The following is a 10611-nucleotide window of genomic DNA, read 5'->3' on the forward strand; positions in this document are numbered from 1 at the left end:
TATGCTGCTATTTATTCTAACGTCATTTTTAAATATACTATATAACTGGAAAATAAATAACTTAAAATAACTGGAGAACAACATTTAAGTTATAAATACAAAAAAAAAAAAATTAAGTTTTCATCTCAGTTTTTTGTATTACAATTTTTTTAATTTTCTGATGACTTTTTATCAAGGTAGTTTAAAATTTATAAGCAAAATAAATATCTTATCAACAAGAACAAAAGTATTCAGCTGAAAGTTTTGTAACCCAATATATTCAGAGTACTAATAAAATATAAAAATATCCAAGAAAAAAGTTTGAGCAAATATAAAGATAAGCATTGAGCAAAAAGGTAATCATAGTATATAATTATAAAATAGCAGTATAATCATTTCTTTAAAAAGAAAAATATTTCGTTGCAATAACACACAAACACTTCACACTTAATATATTTGTAAATGTTTTGAGCAAATTATTATAGTTAATCATAGTATTTAGTAATAATTTGTTGGAAGGCAATTTGTTGATTGATCACACATAATTAGTGATACAGCTGAATGCCTTACTTGAATAGTGGGATAACTCTTCTTTTCTTCATTTTGCAATAGAGAGCCTTAAAGTCTAATGAGTGTATCAATTTTATCTTGTTTCCTTTTTGGTACTCTGCGTTTCGCAGCAGAAATAAGATTGAACTAGACTAGTTTTCGAATATAGAAATGACTTTTATGAACACAAATGTCAGGCTACCTTCATTATTTTTTAAAGCGAAGTACAATTCAAATAAGGCCTTCAATTAATCAACATTACAAGCAATTCAAATAATTATTTATAAATAAATATACTTTAAAATTATTTATAAATAAATCAACAGTTAATCTTTTTAATAATAATATGTAGTTTGCATAGTATTTGTAGTTATATTTAAAAATTAACGATTAGGTAAATAGAAATCATTCTGTATTATACCATTTAGGAATTTATGCAATATAATCCTCAAAAACATATCACAATAATTCTTCTCATTAGCACCAACTATTTATTGCATTGCTAAATTGGACAATTAAAACTTTCTGACCGACAGTATATTTAAAATAAATTAAAACTATAGCTATTTTTTAATTAAGAGGGGTATTTTGACCTTCATAAACAAACCATAAACCAAATTTGGATAATACTCTTATAAATCACAGAGAATTTTTTCATTACTTTTATAGATAACTGCAAACATTTGTTTTTTCAAATTAAAAATTGTATTTAGCTGTAATTCGCAAATAAATTATGTTATGATATTCAATTTCATTATAAGAGTATATTAGTCGGAAAACAAAACAAACATTTAGTAATCTAACAATTTAGTAATTTTTGTTTTTCTAATATGATGGCCAGTTTTTTTTCATGTTTTATTGAGGTATAAATAGTTATCCTGAAAAAAATATTTTTTGATTACGAACTTTGTGTTTAATAAATATTAAATTCCCTATAAATACCAAATTTGGTCAATAATTTAGTTTTCAAACATAAATCTGAAAAATACACCCACATCTTTAATTATAAATATTCTGCCTATCATAGCAAGCTTATCTGTCACAATTTACATTATACTCTCAAACTCATATTCATACTTCAATATATTTTCAGTTATATCTAAATTTTTTCAATCAAAACCAAGAGAAAGTTTTTTCCTTGAATTAAAATGGTCTTTTATATATATTTTTCTAAAAAATTTGGAAAGTTAGATAATTAATCCACGTAAACTATTCCTACTTACATTACATAACGGTTTTAATAATTTCAGACTTCTTTGAAAGTAAATTGAAATAACTTATAATAGTACCAAAACTGATTCCAATTAATTATTGTTTCTTATATTTTTTAATTGCAATTATGTTCTTATATTAACGTAAGTAGTTTAATGATATCAACTATTCCAATAGTGAGAAAGAAAAAGTCTAATTTTTAAAAAGTAGAACTTCAAAAAAGTTTAAATTTATTACAGTCCTGACCTAGAAATAAACAAAATAAAATTAACCTTAGTGTATTGTTAAGTTTAGTTAAACGAAAATGAATAAGAATAAAATAAACTTTTTTTTTTATACATATAAAATCATAGTAGATTCGAGAGTGATAATAGAATTAAAGTTACAATCAGTAGAATTGGGTTTTTTTTTATCACATTAAATCCACTAAGTTTACTTTTACAATACAACTTAAGAGTAAGAGTTCAAACATAGTGAGCAATTTTTTTTTCTATTTTGTACAGGAATAAAATAGTCAAAAAAATTAGCTTCAAATAAGAAGATAGCCTACTAATGTTCCATAAGAAATTCGCTTTCTTAAAAATTATTAAAATTGAAAAATTTAAGCCCACGATGAATCATTATATTCTATAATTAACATAATAAAAAGCATTGAAATAAGACTTAACTTAATTGTAAAATGCAAAATAAGTAAAATGCTTTTTAAAAGTATTTTTTGTGTGCTTATTTTAACAAATGAAGCAAAATGACTAACAAAAAGATAAATTTTTACAAATTTTAAACAGATATATGAAAGAAAGTTTAAAACGATAAATGACTAAAAATGGATTGTCATTTGAAGTGAGGTGATGAATAAATTAAAAGAAATTTAAAAACATGTTACTGGTTGGAAGACATGTCATAATTATTGTTCAGTTGACCATGACTGTTATAAATGGAGTCGTATATTATTTCGACGTCTACATTTTTGTTCTTTGTATTTTGTAGAGATGCTGCTATGGCTAAGGCACTCTTTAGACTAGTGGCATGCTGGAAAAAAAAACCAAATAGATATCGTTAATAGTTCAAAAATAGCATAAATCAAGTAGTATGAGAGTGGGAAAAGAACGAAAAATCTGAAAATAGGTACCTAATTTAAGTTGATAACTTAAATTTCCTTAACTTAATTAACTTTCTTTCCTTAATAACATAAATTTCCTTAACTTAAATTTACCTTTCATATTTAAGTTGATAACTTAAATTTGAAATCATAAAAAAATGAATAAATAAATAAAAATGTGTGCAACTATTTAGCATTAAAAGGATTTACATACTTATCTATAGTTATTCTGTTTTTATAATTATTATTATATTGGCGATCAAAATGGGCTGCAGGTGACGTAGAGCAGAACTCTCTACCTACGGCAACACTTCACATGCTTTCCCCATTAGCGTGTGGAGGAAGGAAGTATGTTAGTTTCTCTCTTGATTTTAATATAGATTAAAATCTTTTAAGTTGGAAAACTATATGGAACTGAAAACTACATTAAACATAGTTCCAAAGAAAAGTATCACGGAAATTTTAAAAATGTTTTTATTAAATAAAAAGGAAAAATATTAAGAAAAGGGAAAATATCGTAGTACATTCCTATACGACTGAAAGGAGGAGGAGAGGGAAGGGAGAACATAGTTCTAAAGAAAAGTATCATATAAATTTTAAAAATGTTTTTATTAAATAGAAAGGAAAAATATCGTAGTACATTCCTATATGACTGAAAAGAGGAGGAGAGGGAAGGGAGAAAGGCCAAAGGCATGAAACCGGTCTCTCCCAAGATGGCGTATTCGAACGTTGTGATCGCCAGTAGGAACAGTATCAGTCCAACAAACTATTAAATTTTGTGTATAAAATCATAGTTAAAGTGAATAAAATAATAATAAAGTTTAAAAATATAATTTTTTCTAAAGTTTAGAAAGTCAGAAATTCTACTAAAAGGCAGAAGAATCTCATGCCTGATAAAAAAAAAGAAAGATAAACTTGAGGTAATAGTTTACATTGTAACATGTTAAAAGCATACTTTACATATTTTAATAAGTTTTAAAGGTATAAAAAGAGTTTTAGGTAAAGAGCGATATTGAAGACACTAAATATAAAGGATATTACAGAATGCCTTTTTTTTTCTTTAGTTAACGATATTTAAAGCTTAGAAACTAGTTTTTTTTTAAATAGAAATCATTATATTTATTAAATTGAGAACTTAGCTAAGAAACTTAAAGTAGCTTAATAAAAGAAATAAAACATAGATAAACAGAGCTTGAAAGATTTTTTTCAGAATGTTTAAAGTGATAGCAAAATAAGTGCTACAATGTTTGATCATCAATTTGATTTAAAGTGATTTTGACCATTACAACATATAAGAAGATTTGTATGAAATCAAAAGCTTTCAGTGGACCAAATATTCTCTGCAAGTTGACATTGGGGTGTAACCTGGATGATGAACATAAATACAATTTCAGAATTAAATAATATTTATGCATCCCGAAATCACTATTCCTCTTATGAATTTGGAAATTTAAAAATTTTTTTTAAATGAAATGCTATAAATCTATGAAAGGTAAAAATGATTTCCTACGGATCATTATGTCAATCAACATAACAATCCTGTCTTTAAAATAGTTATCTCTTTACATAAAATACCAGTCACTTTGCTTGAAAAGTACATAATCGTAGCTTCAGAAACAATAGTTCATCTTGGTTTCTTTAAAAATGGAATAGAATTTCTTCCATTTTTACGACTTCAAAAATATTTTGCAATAAACATTTGAACTTGTTATACAAGGTGAGCCTATGTGCTTAAACATTCTAAATAGATTAAACTTGATAATTGTGGTATAATGTTATTCAAAGCTTGTAAAATTTAAAAAATAATACTTTTTATTTCATTATTACATTAAACTTTATGGAAGGCTACAGAATAACATAAATAGAATTTTTAGTTTGTCTAAAATAAGAAATCCCCAGCCATTAGTCTGGAACTGTGGTAATGAGGTATAACTATTTCAAGTAGGGGTGTGGGGCCATTATTTAGGACAGGTTTTGGCTCAGGACAGCCAGAGAAAGGGAATATTTTTCTTTGATCTAGTGTGTTAGCCCTAGAGTGAAGAGGAGATACCCTCTCTGAAATGCTCTATTCTTGTGTTCATAGCAGCAAACGGCCTCAGACTTTTTGGCGGAGGGAGTTCTTACCGTAGACAAACAATATAGTTCTGTAAAATAATAGAAAAAGATATGAATTTTTGAGATAAATACTACCAATAGACTTATACATTTTTAGTACAATTAATTTACATGACTGAAGAAAAATAATAGGAAATTTAATCACATTAATTTTGAAAGAATTGTTAAATGTCATCACATTTATAAAAACTCTTAGATTTTTAAAAATAAATAATAAGGTTTGGTTTTGTACTTTTATATTCAAAATGTGAAATAGAAAATACAATTCTAGAAAATCAATTTTGAAAATATTGTACAAAATTATTAGTAGTTAATATTAATTTTTAAGTAAAAGATTAATTACTTGTTCTAATGCAACAAGATATTCAATATTACCAACTCCTGGTCTACTACCAAGTAAACCAGGACCAGCGCCAGGAGGTCCAATATAAGGAAAAACTATACATTGAGGAGATTTGGATGGAGAAAGTGGTCTAACTTCAACAGGAGTAGGTTCTTGCACTTCATATTCATCTTGTTGCTCTGAAGCATTCTCTATTATCATGATGATTTATTTGTTGACTTGCTAAAAAAATAATTTTTATGATATGTAATAAGGTAAAAAGAAAAAAAAACAGCAATGATTATAATTCAACTAATTATTTTAAGTGTATTAAAATTGGTTTTAAGATGAGTTCCACTCACGATATGTTTTGATAATTTTATGATATTTCTACCCTATTGATAAATTTTTTTTTGTATTTTTCATTCATTTTTCATACTAATTTTTATATAACATTTTAAATTGCTTGTGATATTTTAAGAGTTGATTTATATGCTTTTGACAAGAATTACAATGTTTTTCATAGAAAAGTACGTAACATACATAAAATAAATAAAACAGATTTTGAATGCCGCTTTTTTAAATGTTTGCACACAAATAAGATGTTAAAAGCATAGTTATTGTTCAAGTTTTTAAATTTCATTGATCAAAGACTTATATAGAAAGAGGATTCACATCATAAAAACATGTTTTTTCTTTCTTCAATCAATAGATTTTTATTCATAAACATAAAAAAGATGTCAAATAATAAATTCAAAATAAGATTTCAATAATGAAGTTTAAATAAACAATGTTTCATAATTCAAAAATATTTTTGGCTGATTTTAAATAACCTTTACAACCTTAACCTTAACACTTTACAGCTTGTTCATTAATTTAAGTTAAAAAGGATAAGAACTATAAAAAGTCAAAAAACATTTTGTAGAGAAAGTTTTCTTGACTTTTAACTATTTGTTTGTTTTTTTAACTATGATATGTGAACAATCTATAAAATATTCAAGAAATTCCAGCACAAAATAAAGTATTCAGTATTTTTTGTTAAGTTTTTATTTTTGTTTTTTAAAGAAGTTTTATACATAAAATTCTATACATTTGAAAGAGCTAATCTTCATATAATAGATACTAATAACACTTTACTGTATCACTTTATGAGTATGAATTTGTCAGAATAATAGAAAACTTAAAAATATAAAAAGGCTAGTGAATTTGTTTATAATTTTCTCATTAAAATTTTTATGTTATATTTGTAGCATGATATAAGTATGATTTAATAAATTATTCTCCAAAATAAAATGTTCTAAAATTAATTGTAATTCACAAGTTTAATTAAATCACATAGCATGTACTCTTTACTGTATTTCTGCTATTAGTTTAATATCAGAGAATAATTAGTACTAAAACCTCTTTCATCATTACTGAAATATGACTTTACAGGTTACACTATATTTAATATATAAAATGAAAAAGACTTGTAACCTATTTACCATCATAAATAGTTTTTAATTTTGTTTCGATATTCTTAAAGTTTCTCATGCTAGTAATTGAAACTATACAAAAATCATTGATGCATATCCACAAATCCAATGAAAAATGTATTGACCTAACAGGAATATTAACTGACAAGAAAATGTAGATGAAAAATTTGGTTTACAATAATATTTCACATTAAAACGTTGCAAAGCGCTTATTTGAATCAAATCAATAAAATGGTTTATTCTTCATGCAAAATAAATATAAGCTATTTAAAAAATATTAATAATAATGCATATAATATCATTTAATAAAATAGAGAACAATAGAAATTTTCTTTTCAAACGCATTGATTATGAATTTTAAAAGAAAAAAATTTCAAATTAATATTCTTTTACGTAGTAAAATAAAGTATTGGAAAGTTTAAAAATCGTTAGGACAGTTTGCATTTAGAATGAAAATAATAATTAAGAAAAGAAAGTTTTTGAACAGTATAATCACAACAATGAATGTTTACTAAATTAATTAGATCTCACGTAAGACTTCTTAAAGGACATAAAAAAATAATTAAGATAAAAATATCTTACTGGATTAAACGCTTGCTTGATCTTAGAATATCAATTTCAAATAACAAAAGTAAAACTAGCCAACCAACTAGCAGACGTTATTAAGTTTAGCTGTCGAAGAATAATTTCCAAAAAAGTAGTCGATATATCCTAAAACTTTTTAATATTCGTTAAAAAGTTTCTACATAACATTTAGAAGAATTTTATGCCTCAGATAAATTCTAATATAGTTTGAATTTCGATTAAAAATGTTATTTATGGTTTTAGGGTTAATTTGGACTGGCAAATCTGCAACGAGGTCTATCTGAACTTTTAAATTATCTGATTGGCTTACACTGGATTGAGAGAAACATTGACCTAGTGTTTTAGTGTCATCTACTGGCGGAAGTTGCTTTTTTTTTTACATGTAATTGCACGATTTAAGAAAACACCAATTTATAGGATTCGTTTATTTACTATCTCACTTTTGATGCAGTCCATCCAGTGAAACTTATCGCTTTCTTCAAAATTATGAGTTAAAGTTATCAAGCATTTCATCCATACCAATTTTTTTTAAATGTGAACTTGAATCCCCCTCGTCCGTAGAAGTTCCTTACAGAGGCGTAGTTAGAGTTTGCGCCCCCCTTTTTTGTATGATGCCAGACTAAAAATGTCTGGATTTTCGAGACATTTTTAAGTCTTAGATTATGTAAAAAACTGTTAAAAAGTTTTAGGATACATCGACTACTTTTTTGGAAGTTAATCGACAATTAAACTTAATTAATAACGTCGACAATTAAACTTAATTAATAACGCCTGCTAGTTGGTTGGCTAGTTTTACTTTTGTAATTTGAAACCACACTTGGCCTTTCATTGTAAAATGTTCATTGACTAAAAAAATTTTGAAAACTTAAATAACTACATAACTTTACAACTTTCGAAATCAATCGATTAAGTTAAAAAATTTTACATCTTGAATAATATTAATATAGTTTTTATTACACTGAAGATGTTTTTGACCATGGTTATTGTTATTAATTTATTGAATTACGTATATGCCTCAATTCTAGAGGCATTTTTCAAGACAGTTACTTCGACGAAAAACACTACATGAAATCAATAACTATCATAATAAAGAGTATCCTGTTAAATTTTTTTTGGAAAATCAAATAAAAAATTTAAATAGTTATGAGACCGATCAAATGAAATAGGTAGAATTTAAAAGGGGAAAGCATTTTACTCTGGAATTCATGTCACGTGAGCGTATTTCGGAGGTTGCTCCTAAGACAGAATTCCCGACATGCTCTCTTTTAGCTATAGGCAGCTGCGCCTTTTTACAAATGGGATGATATACCCTTACAAAAATTTAAGGTATATTTGAGGTATTTTTGAGGTATCCAGGTTGTTTTGAGATATACATGGTATATTTGATGTTGCTCAGAAAACAACCATAAAAATTATATTTCACAAAGGTTGTAATTGAGGTGTAGGTGTAAGAGGTTGTTTTACATATACTTCAGCTCATTTTGAGGTTGTTTAAAATTCACTTCAAATTACGCTGGCTGATGAGGTGACTTCTAAGGTATACCAGGTAATTTTTCTGACACTTGTAGCAAAAGAGGTATTTATGAGGTATAAAAAATTTACCTTATCTCAACTAATGAGAGTGAGGAATTTATTGAGGTGTATGAAATCATTTTATTTATACCTAAGCTTAATTCGAGGTTGTTTTAAATTCACTTCATATGAACCAAACTGAGGAGATGATTTCTCAGGTGTGCAATGTTGCTTTTCTGACACTTGTAACGAAAGAGGTATAAAAATTTCACCTTATTTCAAAGATAGCCAGGTATAGTGAAGTGTATGAAGTCATTTCATTTATACCTAAGCTAATTTTGAGGTTGATTAAAGTACACTTCATATTAACTATCTCACTTCCCAGAGTTCCGTGCAAGCCGGCGAATGGAGTGTGTGTTGACAATTAAAATTCTATGCGAAATTCAGTAAGTGTGTTTGGCATTTAATAATTTAGTTTTATCACTTTTAATCAAATATGCTCCAATTTTCAAACTTAAATTTTATTATTTTTATTTTAAAGACGCGTCCTGATCTTAAATAATTAAAGTCGGAGGTTATTCTTACAAGCTATTGTTGTAGGCTTAGCAATAAGAGAGAAAAATCTGAATACTTCTTGTCGCTGTTTAGAGTTACGCTACTGGTGAATCGTTAAAACAGGTTACGCACAGTATATTTTATTGTTTGGTATTTATTCAAATACAGTCGGACTTCCATTTAACGAACTTCCATTTTACGAATTTCTCTATCTTACGAATTTTTTCAAGGAACCAAGAGCATTTTGGAAATTTCTTTGTAAAATAACTTCCAAATAGCGAAGTGAATTTTCTATTTAACGAACTTTTCATTGAGATCCACTTTCCCTATTTTCCAAAATATTTTTTAACATTTCAAACTTGTTAACGCATTTTATGGGGGAAATGACCTTGAATTAATTTTCGAAGTCACTGCTTTATGAAATGTATTACTGTTTTCTCTAAAAATTATTTTACGGAAAGTAGTAAATTCCCTTTCCCTTTTTGCTTGTATTTCAAACAAAAAACTCAGTTTAAAGCAACGGATTTTATCCGTAGAAATTTAACTTAAGAACGCATGTGTTAATGTATGTTTAAAAATTACTTTTATAATAAATCCAACTGTAATTTTATTCATAAATTTAGCCTTTTCTTAGTTGAAAATGTATATAGCATGATAGTCTAACATAGAATAATGTTTTGCTCTATTCTCGCTTTCCATGCAGATTTCCTTATGGTTAAGATTTATAAAATTAATAGTAGATACTAGTTTACGAGATAAAAATGCATCAATTTCTATTTTCATTATGTTCAGTGTTTATGAATTTAAAACCTGTTTTGTGCTGCTGAAATATTTTAAAAGGTGATTTTCTATTTAGCGAACCTTCCATACGACTTATAACGAACTTATTATCGGGATTTAGTGACTTCGTTAAATAGAGGTCCGACGTATATCTATTTTTCTATTTTGCTTAAATGTATATGTTTTAACGTAGCAGTATACAAGCTGATTAATTGAATAAAATGTTCATAATTTCTCGTATAAATAAATAATTGAAAATTGAAAGATTTTAAAATAGCAATTTTGCTTTGAAATTCTACTACAGCTGTATGCTGATTGTTTGCTTGGATATCTGTATGTATATACAAAGTTTATATTGTTGTTTATGAGTGAAAATATGTATAATAACACTGCATTATAAATCTGATTAACATGCATTTTTTCTGAAA

The 10611-nt window shown here is 26.2% G+C and overlaps 1 protein-coding gene across 2 annotated transcripts; it reads right to left on the bottom strand.

The window, feature by feature from the left end:
* Positions 1–1342: 1342 nt before the first annotated feature.
* On the bottom strand, positions 1343–7484 carry LOC107436910 (uncharacterized). 2 transcript variants are annotated; one of them, XM_071180564.1, is made up of 3 exons: positions 7334–7484; positions 5298–5519; positions 1343–2769 (listed from the first exon to the last, which is right to left on the bottom strand). In XM_071180564.1, exons 2-3 carry the CDS (start codon positions 5496–5498, stop codon positions 2620–2622), a joined length of 351 nt encoding a protein of 116 aa, XP_071036665.1. In that variant the 5' UTR covers positions 5499–5519; positions 7334–7484; the 3' UTR covers positions 1343–2619. The 2 variants fall into 2 exon arrangements, with proteins under 2 accessions (XP_071036665.1, XP_071036666.1); XM_071180565.1 differs by lacking the exon at positions 7334–7484 and adding an exon at positions 7264–7310.
* Positions 7485–10611: the final 3127 nt, after the last annotated feature.

This window comes from Parasteatoda tepidariorum, chromosome 5 (assembly GCF_043381705.1).
Source record: "Parasteatoda tepidariorum isolate YZ-2023 chromosome 5, CAS_Ptep_4.0, whole genome shotgun sequence".
Lineage (NCBI taxonomy): Eukaryota > Metazoa > Arthropoda > Arachnida > Araneae > Theridiidae > Parasteatoda > Parasteatoda tepidariorum.

Coding starts and splice junctions, on each gene's coding strand:
- LOC107436910 (XM_071180564.1), bottom strand. CDS start 5,498: ATGATAATAGAGAATGCTTCAGAGCAACAAGATGAATATGAAGTGCAA. Junction 2,770..5,297: donor ATCTTGTTGCATTAGAACAA/GTAATTAATCTT, acceptor TTTTTTTTCCAG/CATGCCACTAGTCTAAAGAG.